The sequence below is a fragment of the Hyaena hyaena genome, unplaced genomic scaffold (assembly GCF_003009895.1).
Source record: "Hyaena hyaena isolate Hyena2069 unplaced genomic scaffold, ASM300989v1 scaffold_43, whole genome shotgun sequence".
NCBI lineage: Eukaryota > Metazoa > Chordata > Mammalia > Carnivora > Hyaenidae > Hyaena > Hyaena hyaena.
In genome coordinates, this window is record NW_024080675.1 from 1,281,166 (window position 1) to 1,307,369 (window position 26,204).

Consider the following 26,204-nt stretch of genomic DNA (forward strand, 5'->3'; position numbering starts at 1 on the left):
TCCCAAGCAGGCTCTGTGCTATCAGTATCCTCGGATCATGACCTCAGCCAAAATCAAGAGTTGGCCACTTAACTGACTAAGTCACTGATGTATCCCTCAGATGAGCTCTTATGAGGAGCTCCACTATGTTCGGGTGACAATGCAGGGTGCATTTTTTAAATTAATGAAATATTTATTTTTCACACATGTTATGGATCTGAAGTTACATCGCGTGAGGTTCAGGACATACAAATATATTATGTGTTACTTGTTTTCAAATAACATGTCCAAGCCTCCTTCACTTAATGAACCAGGAAAGGTTTGAAACAAATGGGGACAACTTAAAAACAAAAACATTAAGACCCGTAGGGGATACCAAAAACCCCAAAACAAGTTTTCCGCTCGTTTAAAAAAAACTGTCATGGTTTCTTGTCTTTGGTAATTAAAGGCTCTGCAGCAGTCACACACAATTTGCAGTTGACCGTTTGGGAGAAAGTATTTGGACCCAACTGTGCGGCCTCCCCGCCTTGCCCACTGGAGAAGGATGGAGGCTGGGGGAGGCAGAGCCAGTGGGCTCCATACCTCCTCAACCCTGTTTCATCCAGAACTGTTATACACAGTTGGCTTGAGTTCTTCACCTTCAGCAGTATGTGAGATGAGTGAATACTAATGTGTAACCAGCCTCTCATAATTCATGTCAGACATTTGAGGAACCCTAGAAGCTTTGTCTTGTAGAATCCTGATGTTTGAAACTGATGCTCAATTATATTATTTCTGTGAAGTAAATTCACTGTAAAATGAGGTATAACTGCATAGAGATACCACTGTTTTCCTCAGAGTGAACATACAGGTTTTAGTACAATGACATTTCATCTGGAGATTTTAAATATTAGTTTTCTTATTTTAAAATGGACTTGCATATATTTGTGATATTTTCAGATTTTATTATAAAGTAGAAATATATTATGCAGTAGATTTGAAGGGTTCTGGAAGCCTCCCAGTTATGATCAATATCAGTAGTTTGGAATTCATTCCTCAGCTCTTTTTCAATGTATTAAATAATATGTAAATCTTATTCCTTCTTTAAAAAGGTGGGATCATGCCATATATATATATGCCATATATATATATATATATACTTTTTTGTGATTTACTTTACTTAATAACAGGTCCTTTCTGGGTTAGTGTATAGAGATACCTTCTATTCTTTAAATGGGGTTTTACTCTTCTATTATATCATAATTTTCTTATCCATTCCCCTGTTGGTAAACATTGGAGTTCCAATAAGTATACCCTTATGCATATATTTTTACCTATTTGAACAAATGTTTCTGCAGGATAAATTCTAAGAAGTAGACTTAGGTATCAAAGGATGACCATTTTACATCTTAATGGGTATTTTGGTGCTCTATAAAATATTATATCAATATATCAGCATGCTGATATTTATAGGAAATAAACTTAGTTCAGATTTTCAGAAGTTTTAGCTAGGCAACGTGACATTATTGATGTCCACCAGTTTTTCTAATATAAGGTTTCTAGTAATGTAAAATCTTTAAAGTGACAGCTTTTTTATTCTTACAGTGATGGAATGGGGGGAAGATATTAAAGCAGTTTCCAAAGATGAAGCAGTAATGTTGGTGAATCATCAGGCAACAGGAGATGTATGCACTCTGATGATGTGCCTCCAGGACAAAGGACTGGTAAGCCGTTCTGAAGGCAGACGTGGGTGGGAGAGGGGGCGGTTAACAAAGACTCAATTCCAATATCTTACTGTGATTTGCAACATAAACTTTAATATGTATACTTTTCCTGAAAATTGAGAAAATTTTAAAAAGGAACATACATATAATTATAAAGTAATTCTGACTATAATTAGAATTCTAATCTATAATTCAAAATCTTTTTCTAACTCCAGGACAGGAATTTACAGACTTTCAAAAAAAGTAACTGGCAAATAATGTGACTCATCTCTACAAAGCTATTTTTTAAAAACTAATTGAGGTAGAAGCAGAGTTAATAAGTTTCAAATTGAGGACTGTCTTGAGGTGAAGTGTCAGATAACTGGTTTGAGGAGCACAGACACAAAAAGCAATATCGTCTAAGAGAGAGGCGTATACTTGGTCAGTGAATTAGATGATCTTGGGGATCTTTAGCCAGAAGGAAAAAAGGTAACTACTTTGGATTTCCTTTACAAAGGAAATGGAACAGAAAGATACTAGGCCCATTTTATTAAGTGTTACTAGGCTGTGATTGAACTGTTGTTTTTACATGGCTTATATTGATAACTAAAATATATCTATCAACTGGGTGGGTTTAAAATAAATTCAGTCTTCAGCATTAAAAGAATTACTGCCTTAGAAGTTGAAGAGGTTGTATTCATAGAAAACTAAATAAATGTAATAAATTAATGGAGTTAATATTTATCCTGATAGTAAAGAAACAAATCAATAGAAGTTTATTATGTGCTTCATATTCATAAGTAGTAACTGTAAGGATAGAACACCATCTTGTAAGGCACATCCTTGTAAAGGAGTGACGAGTCCAGCATAGGAAAATGTAACGAAGTGAACAGTATTCCATGGAGGGATACTCCCCATGATCGGTAGAGAAGACTTCGTAGAGATACAGGAACATAAAGGTGGCCCAGTTAGAGTGGTGAAGCAGGGGCCTTCTTCCTGAGTGAAACAGTCTTGACCAGAACACCAAGGCAAGACTAAGCTTGGGATGTTTAGGTCCTAGAGCTTTTGATTCAGTAGGTCAGGGTGGGTCGGAAAATGAGGTGAGAGTAAAGGAAAATATGTTTGATACTGCAGAATCTTTTCTTGTTTATCTGAAAAGCAGAGGAATAATCTTGCTGGAATGTGGAATAAATTCAATCCTTTCTTGAACTGTTAGAAAATATCACAGTATTGGGGCGCCTGGGTGGCTTAGTCGGTTAAGCGTCCGACTTTCGCTTAGGTCATGATCTCGCGGTTTGTGGGTTCGAGCCCCGCGTCGGGCTCTGTGCTGACTGCCAGCTCAGAGCCTGGAGCCTGCTTCAGAGTCTGTGACTCCCTCTCTCTCTGACCCTCCCCTGCTCACTCTGTCTCTCTCTCTCCTAGAAATAAATAAAAATGTTTTTAAAAAAAATACCACAGTATAAATATATTTGCATTCATAATAATATTTATTACTTGTGATGTTAAAATTTTGTAAAAATTAGATTACTTGGTCTTATATGAAAGAGAATCCCCAATTACCAGATATTTTTATTCTTATTGATATGATCATTTTACTCACAGTGATTATTCTGAGGGCTTACAGAATCCTTGATCGGTTTTTGAATGTCAAAGAATGATTACAGTGGTCAGTATAAATATCCCTCACTTTTGTGCTTTAACCCCAGTTTGGCATGGAAGATAAGTGTATTAACTAGAATACTAGGTAATCTGAAATTCACCCATTATGTAAACAAAAGAAAATTTGGTTTGTTTGCTCTACTTTTATAAAAAGATTTCTGTTAGTTTGTCTTAGGTTCATTTTTCTGTCCAGAGTAATTTTGTTTTTATTTTCAGATTAGTTATATTAAACATTTTTATTATGATCTGATATTAGTGAATAATTTGCAATCTTGAGAATTTTTTTTAATCTTCTTTCATAAAGGAGCAATTGAGAAATATAAAGCTGGAAACATTATAATCTCTTCCTCCTGCCTATCAAGTATAAGGCAGTATTAATTTTTATTTACCAGTAAAAATGTTTGCTGACTTATTGCATACTCCATGGGTATATTCAGTGAAAGAAGGCTAATGCTGACTTGTGGGCCAACTTAAAAAAGTATTATTTTAATGGTAATGTGAGTGAAACATAGCTTTTAGGATTCAGGAAACTTCTTGAAGCACCCATTAGTGTTACTCAGCAGAGGTCCTGTTGGCATTTTGGTAGGACAGCACTGTTGTTCTGAACTGTCCTGGCTAGTGCTGAATGTTTTCCATACCTGGCTGCTACCCAGTAAGTGCTGGTAGCACTCCCTAGTCTTTGTGACAACCTAAATTGTCCTTACCAATTTCTAAATAGGAGAACCATTGACTTTACTATAATTTCAGAAGGGTATAAGGAATGGAGTCCTTCATGAAAGCTTCTCTAGATCTTTTGATCTAGAAAATCCATGCTTCCAGATAAAGAATAGTTGATATGGGCCAATTTTGTCTTGAAAAGACCTAAGAAAGTTCTTAGTCACAGGCCTATGAAACATCGACAGAGCTGGTTCAGGCAGCTGGTATTTACTGACCTTCTTTTGAGGAATATGAAACAAAAGATTAATTGTATTTTCTAAATGTGCTGGTACCTTTTAAGTAAGTTATCTGTGAATGGATAACTTTTATGGAAATTGATGAGTGAAACTAAATTTTTAAAAATTTCTATCAAAAGAACTTTATTAGACATGTAATAAACATTTACTAGCTTGTAACATTTCCCCTAAAATAAGTTAGTACTTGGGGCACCCAGGTGGCTCAGTTGATTGGGCATCTGACTCTTGATTTCAGCTCAGGTCATGATCTCATGTGAGTCCAAGCCCTGTGTCAAGCTCTGTGCTGATGCCGCGGAGCCTGCTTGGGATTCTCTCTCCTTGCCCCTCACCCACTTGTGTGTGCACACACTCTCTCTCAAATAAATAAACTTTAAATTAATAAGTTAGGACAGAATTATCCATATAAATATTAGAAGATAGCTTGGTTATTTTATTGAATTGATTTGTTTTTTTTTGTTTTTTTTTTTTTTACAAATAGTTTATTGTCAAATTAGTTTCTACATAACACTCAGTGCTCATCCCCAAAGTGCCCTCCTCCATGCCCATCCCCCCCTCCCCCCCACATCCATCAGTCCTCAGTTTTTGTCAGCATTCAAGAGTCTCTCATGATTTGCCTCTCTCCCTTTCCCCCACCATTTCCGCCCTTCTTCTCCCCCTTGTTCCTCCGTCAAGTTCCTCCTAATCCTCCTATACGTGCAAACATATGATATTTGTCCTTCTCTGCCTGACTTATTTCGCTCAGCATAACACCCTCAAGGTCCATCCATGTTGCTACACATGGCCAGATTTCATTGTTTCTCATTGCCATGTAGTATTCCATGGTATAGATAAACCACATCTTCTTGATCCATTCATCTGTTGATGGACACTTAGGCTCTTTCCATGTTTTAGCTATTGTGGAGAGTGCTGCTATGAACATTGGGGTACATGTGCTCCTATGCCTCAGCATTTCTGTATCCCTTGGGTAATGAATTGATTTGTTTTAAGTGACCTTCTAACTGAAGAGGTAAATCCACTAAAAATATAAGGTAAACATACATTAAAGCTAGAACAAGTAAAGCTTGTTGCTTTAGTGTGGTATTTTAAACCCAGAAATTAATAAATTGCCACTCAACTTCATACTGTATATAAAGCTCAAGTATTTTTTAGGTTGAAGTCCCTTGCTTTTTGTTTTGTTCCTTGGGGCACTTGTCAACAAATTCCACTTAGTTCAAATTTCAATTTATTTAAATAATAGTCATCATTACAAAACAAGACTGAAAAATCAGATATTGGTGATCATTTTATTCTGTATTAATTGACTTGGGGAGTCAGTACTTCACTGGGCATGTATCTTTATTTTTTAAAGTGATTTAATGTACTAAAGGGAATGAAGTACAAGTTGTGTAATTGGCCTATTTAGTGATGCTGAAAAATTAAGCTAGAAGCTTTAATGTTATATTCTTTGTCAGCTTTTTTTAGTGTTTTTGTAAAAGTAGAGATGGTATCCATGCTTATTTTTTCCTAATATATAAGTTCATATAATTTGGTGTTTAGAGATGAAATTTACATATGGTATTCCCATAGAAACCAAAGTAGAGGTCTATTGCACTCTTGATTGAGGTTGTAGCTTTTAATTAATTTATTTAAGGACTATAACAAGAAATGCTATCTCCTCAGCAGGAAAGAACAATTAACCAGTTTATTAATTAGACCCCTGTTTACACTTATTTCTAATTTTGAAATTTGTTTGAAATAAAGTCTTATGCTCTTAATATGAGTATTAATTCTTATCAGCAAGGGATAGTATTTCTGTATTTAAGAACTGAGGTGCCTTTTTTAAAATTTATTCATTTATTTTAAGAGAGAGAGAGAATGTGAGAGTGTGAGCACATGTGGGAGAAGCAGAGAGAGAGAATCTCCACCAAGTAGGCTCTTTATTGTGGAACCCCACACAAGGCTTGAACCCACAACCGCAAGATCATGACCTGTGCTGAAATCAAGAAGAGTTGGATGTTCAGGGGTGCCTGGGTGGCTTAGTCGGTTAAGCGTCCGACTTTCGCTTAGGTCATGATCTCGCAGTTCGTGGGTTCAAGCCCCGCGTCAGGCTCTGTGCTGACTGCCGGCTCAGAGCCTGGAGCCTGTTTCAATCTGTGACTCCCTCTCTCTCTGACCTTCCCCTGCTCATGCTGTCTCTCTCTCTCTCTCCTAGAAATAAATAAAACATTAAAAAAAAAAAAAAGAGTTGGATGTTCAAATGACTGAGCCACCCAGGCACCCCAGTCCTGTAAATATTTTTATGCTGGAGAATAACATAGCCTTGCATAAAGTAACAAATATTCTTCTTAATGTAATAGAATGTTAACTCATTCTATTAAATGAAATTTTAAATGTTTTTATATTTTGGACATTGTACCTTTATAAAATTTTGTAATTTTACATTTATATATATAATGCACTTATAATTTATAACTTTTAATATTTTAGCCATTAAAGTCCCATTTTACAAACCTTTAGTGCTTATTAATTAAACTTACAGCCCTCATTTGGTAACATTAGCCATTTTATTGGTTCAAAATAAATTTACAAGTTCTATAAGAATTACCAGAGACTTTGCTTAGAGAGAACAAATTTGGAATTGTTAAGTCCAAATTTAAGAAGTTAATTTAGGGATGCCTGGGTGGCTCAGCTGAGTGTTTGACTCTTGATTTCAGCTCAGGTCATGATCCCAGGGTCGTGGTATTGAGCCCTGTGTGTCCTGCTCCGCACTGAGTATGGAGCTTGCTTAAGATTCTCTCTCTCCCTCTGCCCACTTCCCCGTTCACTTTCTCTCTCTCTAAAATAAAAGAAAAGGGGTGCCTGGGTGGCTCAGTTGGTTGGGCATCCAGCTTCAGCTCAGGACATGATCTCATGGTCTGTGGGTTCGAGCCCCGCATTGGGCTCTGTGCTGACAGCTCAGAGCCTGGACCCTGCTTCAGATTCTGTGTCTTTCTCCCTCTGTCTCTTCTCCTCCCCCGCTTGTGTTCTGTCTATCAAAAATAAATAAACATTTAAAAAAATAATAATAAAAGAAAAATTTTTTATTTGTTACACAATAATATAGTTGGGATTTCAGGACTTGGAATCAAGACCAGTAATTGTTCATGGAGACTTTGTGCTTTAATTGTATAAATAAACACTAGATTTAAGATATTTAGGCTAATTAAGAGTATGGTGGGATAATTATATTTAAAACTTAGAGACCTGGCTAGACTATAGCAGGTTTCTTCTGTTTAACATAAAATTATTTCTTGCTTTTATATATGCTAGGTTGTTGCTCAAATGATGTGGTTGATGGACCATATTTTTAAGTACACAAACTTTGGGATTGTTTCTCTAATTCATGGAGACTTCTTTATAAGACAGGTAAGCAATGAGCATTCTTTTTTCATGGTGATAGCCTGATCAAACTGACAGTTTATTGTAAACATGGGCAAAACAAAACCAATTATAATAGATACAGCCAGTTCCACTATCTTAAGGAGCTCTTCCTCTGAATCTTTGTTCTCTGAAATATTTATTTCAATCTGAATTTGAGTATTCTCCAGCAGTAAAATGGTGACATTGCAAATACTTTAATCTCTACCCTCCTCCTATCTAAACAGTACAATGCTTAGTAAAGATTTATCAAGCACCTGCCACACTCCCTGCTCTTCTGCTTCTTAGCCATGTTGACCAGGCAAGTTATTTAAACTTTCAGTTTCCTCAGTGTTCAGATGAGAATAATATAAGTAGGTCCTCCCCTCATAAGGTGGTTGTGGGGGTTAAATTAAGTAAAACACTCAGAACAGTGCCTGCCCCCTTCACCATCATTTTCATCATGATGACCACTATCATCATCCATATTTTCACTATTATTTTTATTTATAAGTCACTGTTATATGATACAGAAGGTACCTAAATTACCAGTAGGTAGGTCGATAGGTAGATAAATAGGTAGATAGGTAGATAGGTAGGTAGGTGGATAGATAGATATATAGATAGATAAATAAATTAAATAAATAAATAAATAAGAAAAATATTTTGGTAATTCATAGTAGGAAAAGTGAATTCATCAGATTTTTATGAATCTGGAAAATACTTACTTATGTTTTTGAATCCAGAAAAAACTTTGGAGGAGAAGATGGTATTTGGCACATATATGAAGAATGAGTATGGGTTTGTTAGAAGAAGATAGATTGAGAGTGGGTCCCAAACATTAGGGATAGTTTACTGTAGCAGAAAGAATCATCCCTTCTTGTCTAGTCAGCACTACATGATAGTATCTCCCTATATGCTAAGTATCACATGCTTTATTTTCTCAAAAACTGAAATATATGCAGGAGTATTTATGTATGGTAATACCTCACTTTTCTGGTATTTATGTATTTAGCAGCTTCAGCCTTGCACATAATAAGTACTTAATGAATAAGTGATGAATCTGATTAAGCCTCATCTGAGAACCACAAGTTCAGCAATAAGCTGGAAGTATGTAAAAAAACTTCTAAGCTCTATGAACGTGAGTGTCAGAAAACACATACACTTTATTCCAGACAATTTTATGTACAGAACATTTTTGCTTTTCACATGCTGTGCAATTATCTAGTTTCTTCTGGAAACACTCTTGGTGCTTTTGAGAATAAAGCACGCACTGGAGCCTCTCTGCAATTTCCCCTCCTACCACTCTCTTCCTCACTCTTCACCCCTCAGCCACACTGGCCTTGGAAACTGTTCTTTGAACACGCAGAGCTCCTTCCCATCTCAGGGCCTTTGTCCTTTGCTCTTGCCACCTAGAAGACTCTCCTTCTCCTCTCCATGTGACAGAGGCCCTCACGTCATCAGCTCATTGCTCTAGTTTCACCTCCATGGGGCTGATGTCCCTGGCCTTGTCGACCTTCTCTGTCCTCTTACCCTCTTTCTTCCTAACACATCACCAGCTACAAAGAGTTTACACTTCGTAGTTTTCTGTCGTTTCCACTTGATTCAGCTCCACAAGGGTCTCTTATTCCCTGTCTATCTCCAGTGTGTAGGACAGTGCCTGCCGAGTGATAGGCGCTCTGTAAATACTCACTGATCTGATGAATGAGTGAACTCTCAGGAGCAAGTAGAGCAGTTTTTGTTCTTTTGGAGTGCTAATGTAATGGAAGTGCTAATCACTTCATATTACCACTGTGGTCAGAAGGGGAAAGGGGGGGTGGATATCACTGTACTTTAGAAACTGTTGTTTCTACTTGATTTTATGGGATATTATTTTCCAACATACCTCTACTTACTCTATGTGTATCTGCCTTCACAGGGAAAATCGCATCGTGACCAGCAGCTTCTTCTTCTCAAAAAGCACCTAGAAAATAATTATAGGAGCAGAGATCGAAAATGGATTGTTTTGTTTCCAGAAGGGGGCTTCCTCAGGAAGAGGCGAGAAACAAGTCAAGCTTTTGCCAAGAAAAATAACTTGCCATTTCTTACACATGTCACTCTGCCAAGGATTGGGGCAACAAGCATTATTTTGAGTGCACTTGTAGCACGACAGGAAAATGGAAGTCCAGCAGGAGGAGACACTAAAGAATTCGGTATGATGGTTCTTAGGACTTTGTTCTTTTGTTGGAACTCAGGGATTATCTGGAGTTCCAGAAGATAGCAGTATTGTTCTTTTTTACATTTATAATTTTTATCAAGTAGAACTAATACTCAAGGAGAAGATGAGAAAATAATTTAAAAAATTTTTTTACATTTATTTATTTTTGAGAGACAGAGAGAGACAGAGCACAAGTGGAGAAAGGGCAGAGAGAGGAGACACAGAATCTGAAGCTGGCTCCAGGCTCCAAGGTGTCAAACAGAGTCCGACTAAGGCTCGAACTCACAAAGTGTGAGATTATGACCTGAGCCTAAGTTGGACTCTTAACCAACTGAGCCACCCAGGCACCCCCAAAATTTAATTTTTTAATGTTTTTATTTATAGAGTTCATGCTTATAATCATTTATTCACATAATCCAGAAATGCATAAAGTCAAAAGTGTCTTTCCCTTACCCTGCCTACCTATGCTCCTGTTTATTCCCATTGCCTCAGTAAACATCCCTCTAAATATCTTTACATATTTGTGGAAGTATAGTCTGTAGTATAGATTCATAGAATGGAATTGCTAAGGTAAAGATACAGGAATAGAAATGACTGAGTTGAAAAACTAATGGTAGATATGCAAATGGAATAGTAATAATGTATATTTTGTTCATTTATCAAATGTAGAAAGTTTTGAGGGTTTGTTTATAAGAGTATGAACTGAACACAGTTTGACAGTGTTTATGAAGAGCCTTCAAATGACTCCGTCATTCCACTACAAATAATACTTGTCAAAAGGAAATACTCTCAAATACTGGCAAAAGGCTTTATCCCAGCATTTTTATATATTTATTTATTTTTGATTTTTTTTTCTCAGCATTATTTTTAATAGCAAAAAAATTGGAGGGGAGAACAGAGAAGTAATTGTCAAATATCCATCCAAAACAACGCAACATGACCATTACAAACCATGTTTATACAGGAGTTTTATGGCTTTGGAATAGGCTCATGCTATATCATGTTAATAGAGAGGGAGGGACATACAACTCTAGTGAAACCATTATGAGTTCAAAAGTGTCAACATTAGGCTTTAGGAGATGAGCTTAAGGAGAGATTCCAAGCATTAGCAGTGATTGCTTCTCAGAACTATAACTTTCTGAATGATTTGCCCCCATTTCTTAATACTTTTCTGAAATTAAAAAAAAATTTTAAGGTTTATTTCTTTTTGAGAGAGAGAGAGAGCAAGGGAGGGACAGAGACAGAGTGGGACAGAGAGAGAATCTGAAGCGGGCTCTGTGCTGATGGCAGAGAGCCCAATGTGGAACTCGAACTCATGAACCCTAAGATGATAACCTGAGCCAAAGTCTGATGCTCAACTGAGTGAGCCACCCAGGCACCCCCTAAATTTTTTTTATAATGAGTATGTATTACTTTTATGGCCAGGAAAATGCAAACCATACTCAAAGATACAACTGTCTTAGAGATACCTGGTACATTGTGAAGGTTTGCAGAAGGTATATGTGTCAATAACACAAAGCCTGTTTTGAATAAGTTAATCTGAGACACTGAAATTTGGTGGAAAATGATAAATTAAAAAACTGAAAGAAACGCACCAGGGCTGTTTCCTTAGTAGTGTTTTACTATTTAAAAAGTATATTCATTAGATAAAATAAAAAATGGAAATGATTAGCCCTCAGAAATATGTGTTTTTAAATAAGACATAGAGATAATGCCTGTAAGATTGCACTTAGCTTTCCATTCATGTGTTTTTTTTAAGCAGCTGCTTGGCAGTCAGCTCTCTCAATCTTTCATCATCTATTAAAAAGACAAATTGAAATAGTCTTTTAATAGAAAAGGAAAGTTCAGAATAGCTTCAGACGGCCACTGTGGCAATGTCAGCCAATTTGAGGCTTGAAGGCAAAGGTCTTCCAAATAGAATTAGTTGCACTAATAAAGACTGCCATTATTAAATAATTTTACCCAGTCAGTAATACTCTGTGGTATCTAGATCTCAAGGGTAGGGGCAGTTGTTACATTGATCACACAATAGTGAAGAAAAAAAATTTTTTCTTTTGGAGAAAAATAATATACTTTTATAACCAAAGCAAAGTAACTTATTTATCTTACCTTAGTTAAAATTTTTATCCCAGATGTTTAGGAAAAATAAGAAATTCTAGAAAGTTATATACCCTAAAACTGGTTTTACTTGTATTTTGCCATTTTCTTCTCTATGTTTTGGCATTTTGTATTTTATTTTTGTTAGTGTTTGTATTTACTATTCAGTGTTTTGTTCCATATAAACACAAAACAGGCCTTTGTATCTGTTTTAATATGTGACCCATATACATATCAAAATTAAGTTGTGTCTAATTAACTTTAAGGGGGTTAGTATATTTTTTGTTTATTGTGTGACTTAATAGATATTAAACTGAACTCTGATGATTTTCCCAACCATTTTATTATAAACATTTTCAAGCATCCATAAAGGTTGAAAGAATTTTACAGTTAATATCCATTAGCTGACCAACTAACTAGATTCTATAATTAACATTTTGCTATATTTGCTTTATTGTGTCTTTTGCTACCTTCCTATCCATCCATTAGTCCATCATCTTTTTTTAATGCACTCAAAGTAAGTTGCAGACATCAATATATACTTTACTCCTAAACATTTCAGCATGTACCTCACTAGTAGCTTATTGAAATCTGTTTCTTTACATAAACTCTGTTCCTTTTCCAATAGGTTACTTAAATATTATTATTATTTCACCTAATTATTTAAACTTTTTTTTTAAGTTTATTTATTTTTTTGAGAGAGAGAGAGAGGGAGAGCATGAGCAGGGGAGGGGCAGAGAGAGAATCCCAAGCAGGCTCCATGCTCAGCATGGAGCCCAACATGGGCCTTGATCTCATGACTGTGAGATTATAACATGAACCCAAATCAAGAGTTGGATTCTCAACCAACTGAGCCATGTAGGTCCCTTCCCTTCCCTTCCCTTCCCTTCCCTTCCCTTCCCTTCCCTTCCCTTCCCTTCCCTTCCCTTCCTTTCCCTTCCCTTCCCCTCCTTCCCCTCCCCTCCCTTCCCTTCCCTCCCCTCCCCTCCCCTCCCTTCCCTTCCCTTCCCCTTCCCTTCCCTCCTTCTTTCTTTCTTTTACCTGTTTTTATGAGTATTTTTCCCCTTCAGAATATTTTTTAATTAAAAAAAATTTTTTAAACTTAAAGTTCAACTTTTAGCTATTTGATATATGAAAGTAAAATATCATTGATTCTTAAGGCACATTTAGTCTTATGTTAGAGATCTCTTAGAGATCTCTTAAATACTTCAAACAAAGGACAGACTATCACACAAGTCTGGCTATCCACATTCTCTGTGAGGATTCTCAGTTCTTGCTCAACTTTGTACTCCACACTGGGAATAAAAGCTGCATGCAAAGGACCAGAGTGAACAGAACTTTCTTACCCCCCTCTCACAACAGCAGTTATCTGTTGTACTTACCAAAGGGTGGACAGCTTTATTGCTTTATTTCTATAGAACTCTTGTGATAAAATGGCAGGAGTCTGTGTTAAACAAGAACAGCAACTGACAATTTTGTGTCACTAAAATGCCTAATTTGGGGCCTTATTCCAATATTTATTAATGGATTTGTTTTATTTTGAGGTCTGAGTTTTTTTCTTTTTTTTCACTTTTGTGATGTGATACTTTAGCTTCTGACTTTTTGATAGACCATTTTTATGAGTAATAAAATATAAATTAGACTTTGATAGTATGTAATTGTATTGAATGCTTGCATGGTGCATGTTATTTGTTAATTTGTTTGAGATTCATCCATTTTATAATATATTAGGAAATGCTTGGTTTCATCCTAAGTGAATCCTATACAACAGTAACAACCAAAGTCCATCCTGTGTTTTTAAAGCAAAAGATATATCAGTATGCTTTATTTATATTATATTACTTGCTGTAAATAATGTAAAAATTGATCCAATTTTAAGGTTTTTTTGCTTTGTCCTCAGAGAGCAAATCAAAAGGCCTCCAGTGGATAATAGATACAACTATAGCTTATCCCAAAGCTGAACCCATAGATATTCAAACCTGGATCCTTGGATACAGGAAACCAACAGTCACACATGTACATTACAGGTAAGCATTTTGGGTTAGTACTCAGCATGGATCCAACATAAGATACTATTGCAAGCAGTGTTTTAATATTAAATTTTTAATCAATAGTGAAAATAGTTGGCTCAAATTCATTCTTATGCTGAATTTTTAATATGAAAATATCATTTGAAGTAGTTATTTTCACTGAGTGATAAAAGTCTCTCAAAATGGCATTCTAAGGCACTATGATGACTTGATGGCCTGAACTCTGAGCAACAATGATTAAAGGCAAGCATGAAGTGTAAATATGTACTCATTTGGGCAAAGTCAATTTGTATGAATAGAAATGGAATTTGTTTTTAAATCATTAAATCACAAGATTTTCTAAATGATTAAACTGAGAATTTGGCTAAAACACTGTAAAATTTTTAGTATTTTAATATTTAACATTTTAACATGTTCATTTGCATAAACAACAGCAAAAACATTTAATAAATATTCTGTACCAGCTTCTTGAGATTTTTTAATGTAGAATGCTTTTTTTTTCAATTTTTAATGTTTTCATTTATTTTATTTATTTCTGAGAGAGAGAGACAGACAGTGTGAGCAGGGGAGGGTGAGAGAGAGAGGGAGACACAGAATCTGAAACAGGCTTCAGGCTCAGATCTGTCAGCACAGAGCCCGATGCTGGGCTTGAACCCACAAACCGTGAGATCATGACCTGAGCCGAAGTCAGACGCTTAACAGACTGAGCCACCCAGGCGCCCCTAGAATGCTTTTTTAAAAAGAGTTTCATGTAAATGTGTGTAGGTATCTATATCAAAGCGTGATGCTGATGAGGCTTGAATAGATCTGACCACTTTATAAACCATTTATCTTTACTCTATTTCCTGGCCAAAGATCTCACTCAATCTGTGGCAAACTTAGTTACAAAGTTAGCAGTTGATCCACTGGAAGATCACAATTGCCACTAAAGCCTTCAATTCAAGTGGAAAGCTACTCAAATTACATACTTACTGCAAGTAGATAGGTACATGTTTTCATACTTATAAACCATCATAGTTTTACACATACAAGTAGAAAGTTGGAATAATTTGAAACTAAAATTTTAAAACTTAAATGTTGCAATTTGGGTTTTTTGGTGTGTAAAAGAGGACTATAAAATTACAGTTGATTCCACTGTGTGACTTACATTGCCAAATTGTGAGGTTCGTGTGTAAGATAAGAAAGTAATTCTTGAGAACTGTGCTGACTCTGTTTCACATATGTTGACCATTTTACTTACTGAGCACTTACTATATATAAGGCAGTGTGCTAGGCCCTGAAAGAATTTCTCCAGGAACAGTTTTATTTTCATATAGAAGAAGCTTATCTAGCCTTCAGTAAATTTTTAAATTGTAATCTCTAAATGGGCTCAATTCTGATGCCCAAGGCAAAAATACATGACTGTTGGGTGTATGTTTTGGACACATGTAGATTGTATTTTGAGTCAGATATATGTAGATCTTCCTAGCACATCATACCCAAAAGGAACTGAGACAAGGAAGAAAACATTAATTATATATGCATTCTATTATAGTTCATCCTGCTTTCCTTTTTAACCAATAAGTAGAAAACAATTTTACTTTAGAGATTAAAAAATGAATAGAATCATAAGGGATCTTAGAAATTGAAGAAATATTCATTTTTAGCAAAATTATTTTAACAGGAGTAACTACAAGGCCCTTAAATTCACTTAAAGCAGGCGTTCTGAACTGTGGGTCTCAAGGATGGACCTGAGAAGTTTTTTTGCCTTCAGAATCAGATGTTGTTTTAATTTTTTTTAAGTTTATTTGTTTTGAGAGAGAGACAGAGAGAGTGGGTGGGAGAGTTGCAGAGAGAGGTGGGTGGAGAGAGAGAATCCCATGCAGGCTCTGCACTGTCAGCCCAGAGCCCAGTGCAGGGCTCAAAATCAAACTGTGAGCTCATGACCTAAGCCGAAACCAAAAGTCAGACACCAAACCGACTGAGCCACCCAGGCGCCTTAGATGTTGTTTTATGTTTTTAAAAATTTTTGAGTATAGTTGACAGACACACAGTTACATTAGCTTCCAGTGTACAATAGTGTAATTCAGCTTCTCTATATATTATGCTTACCAGAAACACAGCTACGATCTGACCTCAGAGAGTTTTGAATTTTTCAACTCACTCTCTGTACAAAATGTTGTAGATGTGTACAGTTTTCTGCAGAGAAGCTTCACAGCTTTCAGTCTAGTCTCCATATAGATTAAGTGTTTAAAAAAAGATTAATGACCCCTAATTTAGAGATCAAAACCAAATAGTAGATAGAAGAGGTGGAATGGTTAGTTTGATACAGAAAAACACTTCTATTGATAAAAGTGAAGTTTCGCAGATATGTATTTGATCATAGAAACTTTATTAACAGCCATAGAAATAATAAAGAAAATTCTAAAATATTAGATTAGCCAAGATGAAATCATAATACAGAACCATATCCTGAAATAGTAATTACAATACACATTATGCCCAACTATTTATTTATACACACACACACACACACACACACACCCTAGGAGTCTTGTGACAGGTAAGGAAATATACTGTTGTTGTTGTTTTTAATGTTTATTTAAATTAAAGAGAGAGACATTAAGCAAGTGGGGGAGGGGCAGAGAGAATGGAGACAGAATCCAAAGCAGGCTTCAGGCTCTGAACTGTCAGCACAGAGCCAGACACGGGGCTCAAACTCACTAACCATGAGATCATTACCTGAGCCGAAGTTGACACTTAACCAACTGAACCACCCAGTTGCCCTGGGAGATATATTGTTCTTTATAAAATTTTAATAAAAAGAGTTTATTGTCTAACCAGTGCTAGGAAAAGGGAAGGACTTGTGTTCAGATGGGAAAGAGAGGAAAATGGAAGGGGCAAGAGAGAGTGAGGTGTCTTGGCATCAGGATAATATTGAGGATTTGCAAGAAGCTTGTGAGAAAGGATGTGGACCGTGTCTGTGGCAGCTCCCAAGGATAAATCTCTATCACCCACAGGTTGACCAGGTCTCCTCCTGATTTTTGAGGCCATCTGGACACCCTGGGAGACAGGGAAAGAAAGCTTGGCTTTTTGTTTGGTTGGGGTTTTGTTCTTCGCCCCCCCCCCCACCTCTAGTCTTCTCAATTTCAAAATAAACTGTTTATTGCTTATCATGGACTTTTCCTGGCAGGAATAACACCATAGAAATTAAAATAAATTTAAACAAACATGGTACTCCTTACTCATTTTTTTTCTGTTCTCAGAAAGATTGGTTTTTGTTCCAACACTCCAGTTGTTTGGTTATATTTTTAAGGTTTTAAACAAGGATGAGATGTTTCCAATTAGAATAAGAGACTTAAAATGCAATATTGGAAATCATATATACACAAATATGAATAATATAAACAACTGAGGTTAAATCTCTTTCTATTTTATTGGGGGGTGGTTGGCAAGAAAAACTAAACAGCACCGACTAGGGAGTGGGTACCCAGAAAGCATGGAAAAGGTGCTCAGGAAACTGTATAGGCAGATTTAAAAATTATTAATGTATTTTTTCCCTGGAATTTAGCATAATTTATCCAGAACTTTTCTACCTAAGCCATGTGCAAGGTGCAAGCCAGTTTTCTTTCATATTATGTAGAAAGTGTTTATTTTTCTTCCTAGCCCCAGCTGACTTTTTCTTTTAATAAAGCACCCCATCATTCTTAGAAAATTTAATTGAAATGATTACTTGAGATTATGGTGTAGCTGGGCAAGTTGGTACTGTTGCTAGTTTTTTTCAGAATAATCTAGAGGAATGTGAGAGTCAAAAAATAATTATTCTATTCTGCTCAGCATTTATCAGATCCCATTTAGAATATTTCCTGTATTTTAATTTCTCTATTTAAAAAGAAATAATATAGCTAGTAGAAAGGTATGAAAATACATAATACTGTATATATAAATTTTAGAACACTAGTACCCTTAACAGACCATTTTAGATCAAATCAAGGCAAATTTAGAGTTGGTAATAATTAAATGAAACATAATTCCGGGAGAAACTCCTAGTTGAAAATATAAACAGGTAAAAGGAAAATTTAACAATTGGTAACTACTAAGCCTGTAATAAGTTTCTGTATCTATGACATACTTTTACCACATTTTAGGTATATTTCATGGAAGACAGCAACTGTCCTTTCCTGTGTGATAGATCTGTGCCCTGGGTGGCTGGGATACTCTTAGAACACTGTAACATTCTTGACCATCATAATTTACTGTCATCACTTATTTAACATTAATCAGTAGTTGGGCCGTTTTTAATTTCTTTAATACATTTCTTTTCTTGGAAATTATTGTCAAGGCTGCCAGGTAAATTCTGCTGCCTGTTCTGTATCTCATTGGAATATACTGTGACAGGTGTATGGAGATTTCTAAGCAAAAAAGGCATTTTGGGGGGCACATGGCTGGCTCAGTCAGCAGGGCACGTGACTCAATCTCTGGGTTGTGAGTTCTAGCCCTACAATGGGTGTAGAAATTACTTAAATAAATAAAACTTTTTTCAAAAAGGGCATTTTTCCATCAAGAGTGATTCCAGTTATAATGTGTTGGTAAAACTAAATGCTTTAGTCTTTATTTAAATAAGAAAAGACTATCTAGATTACCAGAATATACAGCAGAATATTCTAGATTTTAAGTTTCTGTACCGATGCTTAGGAAAAAGCATAGGAATGCAATAGCTTACTTTAAATGTTCTGAAATAAACTATCTTTTTCCCAAGAGTAGTTTTCTACATTGTCCATTCGCTTCTTACTTTTTGAGTTTATATGTAGATTTTTAGGATTTCTGGAAGAGACAAACCCTAAATATGTATGTTACTATATGCTGTAAAACACATACCTAAAATACCACATAAATGAGAAAGTAAAACTTTGTGACATGGTTCTGTTAGATTCCATAACAAATAGACAGTGTTGTTATCTGTCAAAAGTCAAACTTTGAAGGCAAATATTTGGAGCTAATTCCTTAGAAAACTTGCAGTAAGTGGTAACTAAGTACCCAGACCATTTTGCAAATTAAACCCCATGCACACGTAGCTCCTCAGGCAAACGCCATGCTAGGACCTTACTCCAGCTTCACTGAATGCATTGTTTCAGCACCAAACAATATACTGATTAAGAAGGACCATGGGGGAGAAGAAGGGGGTAAATGGTGGGGGAAAGGGAGAGAGGCAAACCATGAGAAACTCTTGAATGCTGAGAACAAACTGAGGACTGATGGTTGTGGGAGGGGAGGGGGGAGATGGGCATGGAGGAGGGCACTTGTGGGGATGAGCACTGGGTGTTATATGAAAACCAACTTAACAATAAACTATTTGTGTAAAAAAAAAAAAGAAGTTTTTACAAAACCATAAAGCACCTTACAAATGCAAAGTACCATTATTAAGATATATAATGCGTATGGATTATTGATAAATCAGTGTTAGTAAGTTAATATTCCCCATCTGAGCCACTTATTATTTTAAGAGAAAAGAATCCCTTTCTTATTCCTTACTTCCCAGTATTATGTACTATTTAACCAGAGGAATATTTTTTATTAGTATGCATACAACCACATTATTGATCTTTTTCAAAAGTGATGCTTGTTTTAAAAAAGGAACTAAGGGTTAATTATGAGAACTTTTCTTTTTCCTCCCACTTTCCTTTTTATGTTATAACTGCCACACTGGAAGACAGCTTATTCCTATTAAGGAAGTAATGGGCACAGTGTGCTGCTGTTAAGGACTTAATAGGAAAATTAAATGTGATTAGATTTTAACTACAGGGATAGAACATTTATAAGGATAAAAGCAAAAGTAATCCATGTCCTTAATATAAATGTCTTCACTCCAAAAATAGGACTGTGGTTTAGAGAAAATGATCCTCTTGTGCAGGAGTCTTTATTTTTATTTTTAAAATTTTAAAAGGTGTTACTTTCACATCTTACTTGATTAGAATTTTGGTTACTTTGGAGAAGACATCCAAATAGGGACTTTGAGCAGAAACTTACTTTCAATTTCAAAGGGGAGGAATTCATTCAGACAATGATTGTTTTGACTAATATTTTTTAGGAAAATATGCTCACTAGGGGTTCTGGCTGGCTCAGTCCATAGAGCATGTGACTCTTGATCTCAGTGTTGGGAGTTCAAGCCCCACTTTGTATGTAAAGATTACTTAAAAACAAAATCTTGCCATTATTTTCCTTTCCAGTTCCATATCCCTTCTTTCCCACCATTGAAGCCACTACCATAATAATTTTGTGTGTAACCCTCCTGTCCTAATGTTTTTATTACACAGATGCATTTATAATGTATAATGTTCTGTGTGTTATTAAAAATATATAAAATCTTATGTAGTTTATCATTTTACATGTATTTTCCACTCTGTATTATTCTAGATCTTTTTGTTTTTACATTCATGGTTCTCGTTCATTCACTTGAACTGTTAACATGCTATTCTATTCCCATGATATGATTGTCACACATCATCTATTCATTCTCCTATTGTTAGATACTTGTTTTGTCAGTATTTTTGCTACTCTAATAAACAATGTTGAATGAACATTTTTATACCTGTTTCACTAAGCATAGATTTGTGAGAGTTAAAGTAGGGTGTGTCTGTGCCCATCGGTGAAAGTGGCAGATCATAGGGTATGCATATTTTTACCATTACTGGGTATAATCAAATAGTTCTCAAAGTGGTGACATCAGATTACAATCTCATTAGCAGTATAGAGGTCACCTCTTCCAGTATATATGTTAAAGCCTTCACCTTTAACTTTTTCAAATATGGTACATTTGAAATGTTATATCATTGTTTAGCTTGATATATATGAGATAAGGGTGATAATCCTGCAATCTGATAGTATAATACTCTGCCATGAAACAAAGATTAGGGTGAAGCTAGCATCTTTATCTAAGCATTCAATCACTGTTAGAAATCTTACTGGTTTACTCATTGCTGTCTATCTTCTACATCTAGAACTGAACCCCAACGAGAGCAGATACTTCATCTGTCTTTTTCACAATGCCCAGAGCAATGCTGGCATATAGTAGAAATGCAATAGTTATAAATGTATGAAGGCTAAAGTTTATGCTGTCTAGACATGCACTGTCCAGTTATAGCAGCCACTAGCCACAAGAAGCTGTTGAGCACCTAAAATGTGGCTAGTCTGATTTGAGATGTTTTTTAAGTCTAAAATACACCCTGAATTTCAACAACTAGGAGGAAAGACGAATATGAAATATCTTATTAATAATTTTTGTTGATGACATGTTGAAATGGTAATATTTTAGATTGGGCGAGTTAAAGGACTACATTTCTTTAATGCTATTAGATGTCCTCTGTTGTGCACTTTGTAAAACATTAAAATTACTTTCAAAACTAAAAGTTTGCAACTATGGGAAATATTTCATAGAGAGAAATGTGTTTCCAGCATGTTCACATAAAATTTCTTTTTTATATTTCCCTTTAATATTTGTTTTTATGTATGTTTAAAATGTAGCTGTAGTTGTAATATGAATAAAAGTTATTTATATGCTACTTTATCCCATATAGCATTTTAATAAACATCGTACCCATACTTCCTACATACTAGGTGTTAAGATTACAAATTTTGTAAATACTTTAAAATATTGTTATAAAGTCTTTATATTTTTAGTGGCTTTCCAAAATCCTACATTTAATGACCTGTTTCTCTATTAGCCATAGACTTGTCAGATTTTATTCTTGACTTTTAATAATGGCATGCTGAATATATTAGTATTCACATATAGCTCCTTCCACCCCATGTTTTAGATTCCTTTATAATAGATATGTTTAACCTGTTATTTCTGATGTTAGCTTGGAGAATATTATTAAAACTACATCTGAATGGGGAGCGTGATTGTCAAAGAGATGAGAGAAACACTTATTTATGAGACAAATTACCAACATTTAAAAATAGTATAATATTTGGTAATTTTATGCATAAACCTAATATATTTGTGATTAATACATTTTGGTTTTCCTTTCTGTTTTTTTCCCTTACTTCCTAAAATAAGAAAATTAAAGTCACAAGTTTTCATAATTTTTAGAGGCTATAATTTCAGAAATAGTTTTTCCCCTTCAAAACTTTTATTATGGAAAATATCAAACCTATAAATTCAGCCCGAGGTACCTGTCCTACTCTTCTGGGGAATGTTATGTCCCCTATGCTATTTCCCAGATCCTACTGGATTATTCTGAAGCAAATCTCAAATATCCTATCATTTCATTTGTAAATATCTCATTACATATTCTTGAAAATATAAGAATTCTTTTTTTAAAAAAATTACATAGTATCATACCTAAAAGTATTAATAACAGTTCCTTAATACCATCAGATATCTAGACAGTTGTCAAATTTTCTGAATTATCTCATAAATGGTTTTTTAAAAACAGTTTGGATTCAATTAGATTGTAACTGATCAATATATCTCTTATGTTTCTTTTTATTCACAGATTTCCTACTCTTTCTTTTTTCTCCTCCTTGTAGTTTATTTTTGAGGGTACCAGATTATTTGGCCTGCAGAGTTTGCTACAATTTTTATTTTGCTGATTGTATCCTGTGTATTTCTCTGTCCCCTCTGTTTCCTGTTAATTGGCGGTTAGAGACTAAAACTTCATCAGATTGAAGTTTGAATTTACTTGACAAGAAATACTTCATAAATGGTGATGCATACTTCCATCAGGAGGCATAAAATGTCTGATTGTCAGAAATAGTTTTTGAATGCTTTTATTAGCTAAAAATTTCAAACAAATATATCCAATGCTTTCAGGAAAAAAATGATACTTCCTCATTCCATCCCTTTAACCCCAGTGATGTTAGGAATTTCAATTTAGAATTAAGGCCTCTTCTGGCATGTAACACACAACAAGCATCAGTTTTGCCTAAAATACCCTCCTAGTGATCTTATATGAAGGTCCAAAGTCTTATATTATTTCATGAACCATTAAAAAGGGCTTTTCCCTCTGTCATTGGTGTTGGAAATGTTCTAAACTTAATTGAAAAATGAACTATAAATCATCCACTCTGATGACTGGTGGTGGTTTTAGTCAGGGTTTCTTCAGAGAAATAGTACCAATAGGATATACAGAGTGATCTGTAAGAGGAGATTCCTTTTAAGAATTGGCATTCATGACTGTGGAGGCAGAGAAGTCCCGTAATTTGTTGTCTGCAAGCTGAAGTGGTAAATTCAGTCTGAGTCCCAAGGTCTGTGAAGAGGACAGAAGGGGAGACTAATGGTGTAAGTTCCTCTCTGAGTCTGGAAGCCCAAGAAGCAGGAACACCGACGTCTGTAGGTCAGAAGACAGGTATCTTAGCCCAGACAGAGAGAGCAGATTCACCCTTCTTCTACTTGGTTCTATTCAGGCCCATCTTGTATGATGCCCATCATGGTGGGGGCAGTCTTCTTCTACTGATTCAAATGTTAATCTCTTCTAGGCATACCCCGAAACAATGTTTACCAGCAATCTGGGCATTCCTTAGCCTAGTCAAGTTGACATGTAAAATTAACCATCACAATAGTCTACATAGAAAATCCAAGAAACTGAGTTGACTATCACTTATAGAGTTCCGTAATCTTCATATAAAATCACTACAAAGAAATCACTGGAATCCCTTATCCTGGCAGTGAATAGGAAATACAATTTTTAAAAAATAGGCTCTTCTCAGAAGCAAGACTATAAAGTACCTAGCAATAAAACCTAACAAGAAACTGTATAATGTATATTTTTTATTAAGAAAAAAATACAAAACTTCACTGAAGAACATAAAAGACCTGAACAAATGGAAAGAGAGACTGTACTCATAGAGGGGAAGACTCAAAATTACAAAGATGTCAGTTCTCCCAAATTAATCTATAAATTTAAAATAACTGCAGTTACAGGAGGGTTTTTCTGGAAATGATAAGATTGTTCTAAAGTTCATTTGAGAGAGGAGAGATAACTGAACGTAGCTAAGATAGTTTGAAGAGGAAAGAAAAAGAGGAATACTTCCTACCAGATGTCAAGGCCTAATGTAATTATGATGGCAGGACTAGATCAATGGAAAGATTAAAAAATCCAGACTTATTTTGGAACTTGTATATGATTCAGTAAGTATCACTTATCGCAGAAACATGGACAGACTATTCAACAGATGAAATGGTTTGAGATCACTGGTTTTATATCACATATAGTGACCTACCATGTAGTTGCTATTAAACTGTGGACAGTCAACACTTCTGGTGGGGAGGGATATTTCTTCTCATTATAGTATTTCAGAGGTTGTTTTTTGTTGTTTTTTTTTTTGCAATGTGAATGTATTAATTCTTCAGTTTGAAAACTAATCAAAGAAATTGCTTGTAGAATTTAGAATTTTGCTCTAATAGTCCTTTGCATAATTGCAACAAACTCAATTTCATCAGGTAGTTACAAGAATTTAATAGATTCACATTTAAAGTAAATATCATTTGGGGGGCCTGGGTGGTTCAGTCGGTTAAGCATCCAGCTTTGGCTCAGGTCATAATCTCAGGGTTTGTGAGTTCGAGCCCCATGTTGGGCTGTGTGCTGACAGCTCCTGGAACCTGCTTCGGATTCTATGTCTCCGTTTCTCTCTGCTCCTCCCCCACTTACACTGTGTCTCTCCCTCTCTCTCTCTCTCAAAAATAAACATTTAAATAAAAATTTTAAAAGTAAAATAAGTATCACTTAATAGATGCTGAATAGATTTTACCCCTTTAAGTCCAGCATATTGAAATACTCAAATTATGTAGTCTAGACTTTCATATTCCAGTGCTTTATCCATAATTTAAAAGTGAACTTTAAGAGGCTTAAATTTCTATAATATTTTTGGGTGTAAAATTTGGAAGAAAGTTGAATAAAATTAATATGGTGAAACTTAGTCATTTTACATAATGGGGACTAAATTTCAGATCACCTTTTCCCAGTAACTGCAACTCTAAAGTAGTTCACACTTAAGTGGTATACACTTAGGTACGAATGACGCACACTTAGAGGTTTACCACCCTCTGCCCAAGCCCCCAAATTACCCATCTGCAAGTGAGGTGCTAAGGGTGCCCGCTTGAGCTAAAATTAGGCTTTCTTTTTTCCTAGCAGAAGGAAATAGTGTCTTGTCTTTAGTTTTTCTTATGCCAGGGTTTTCTCTATGCTTGCTTAGAATGAGAATTACTGCTCATTTCGCCCCTACTTCTGCTGTGTCTAACAATTCTCTTCTTCCTGTCTGCTTTTCTTATCACCTCTTGTTTTCGTTACCTTGCCTCCGTATCCTAGCTGTTCCCTGGAAAAGCCTGGACATTTTTGTCATTGGTCACTATTCAGAACCTCTAGTTGGAAAATGGAAAGTTACACATTAAGTTGAATATTCAAGTTTTTAGTCCTGCTTGACTTTTTATTATTGTCCACCACCCACAAGTTCATTCTTTTCTGTACCCATTCTTTTCAGGTTCCCCTCCCCCCATCTTTTCCTTTAAGAAAAGAAAACATTTTTGTTTGGCAGCATTTAGGATGACAGAGGCATTGAACAGTGGCCTTAAATGAATTCTGACTGAACTGTGGATTGAATTCTGTATTTCTGTAATGAAGTTGAAATTTGAAAGAGGCAAACCATCATTTTAAGTGAGATAAAAATCTTCATCCTCTGCTTAGAAGATAGACTTAATTTCTTCACAAATATTTATAAAAAGTTATACATGGAAGAGATTTTGTATTGTTAACATAGTCGAGATCGAAAACCACAACCTATAAATCTAATTTCCTAAGTTATTTTTAGTACAGGAATCCGAACATAATATGATTTGGAGAACTAGGATGAGCTTTGGAAATGAAGAGCCCTCTCCCCACCTCCCTGGCCCTGTGGGGTTCATCCTGTCCTTGTTAACTTTTTGGTCTCTTCAGAGTCAAGCACAGTGACTGCCATTGGTATTCAGTAACTATTTTTGTCTTCTAAGGTAATTTAGTGTTAGAAATATTATATCCCCAAAATGAAAAAAATTCTTAGCATTTAATTTTTGATTGAATAATGGTTAAGCATAACTCTCACTGAAGATCACTATTTATCTTTTAGTTACTTGAAGTCAGTTTAATTTGAGAAGTGGCAGGGCTAGCTAGGTCTTTTTGTCTAACCTTTCATTTAATGCAGGAACACATACACACGCACCCGCGCGTGCGCGCGTGCGCGCGCGCACACACACACACACACACACACACACACACAC

The 26,204-nt window shown here is 35.4% G+C and overlaps 1 protein-coding gene across 3 annotated transcripts in view; it reads left to right on the top strand.

The window, feature by feature from the left end:
* Window positions 1-26,204, top strand: part of LPGAT1 (lysophosphatidylglycerol acyltransferase 1) — a 133,397-nt gene that overhangs the window by 83,876 nt on the left and 23,317 nt on the right. For all 3 annotated transcript variants that reach the window (XR_005528043.1, XM_039230087.1, XM_039230086.1), the window contains exons 4-7: window positions 1,564-1,682; window positions 7,562-7,657; window positions 9,567-9,840; window positions 13,843-13,969. Coding sequence is in view for 2 of the 3 variants with exons in the window: in XM_039230087.1 (XP_039086018.1) it covers window positions 1,564-1,682; window positions 7,562-7,657; window positions 9,567-9,840; window positions 13,843-13,969 (616 nt within the window). In the remaining variant the exon portion in view is untranslated. The remainder of the gene's footprint in view (window positions 1-1,563; window positions 1,683-7,561; window positions 7,658-9,566; window positions 9,841-13,842; window positions 13,970-26,204) is intronic.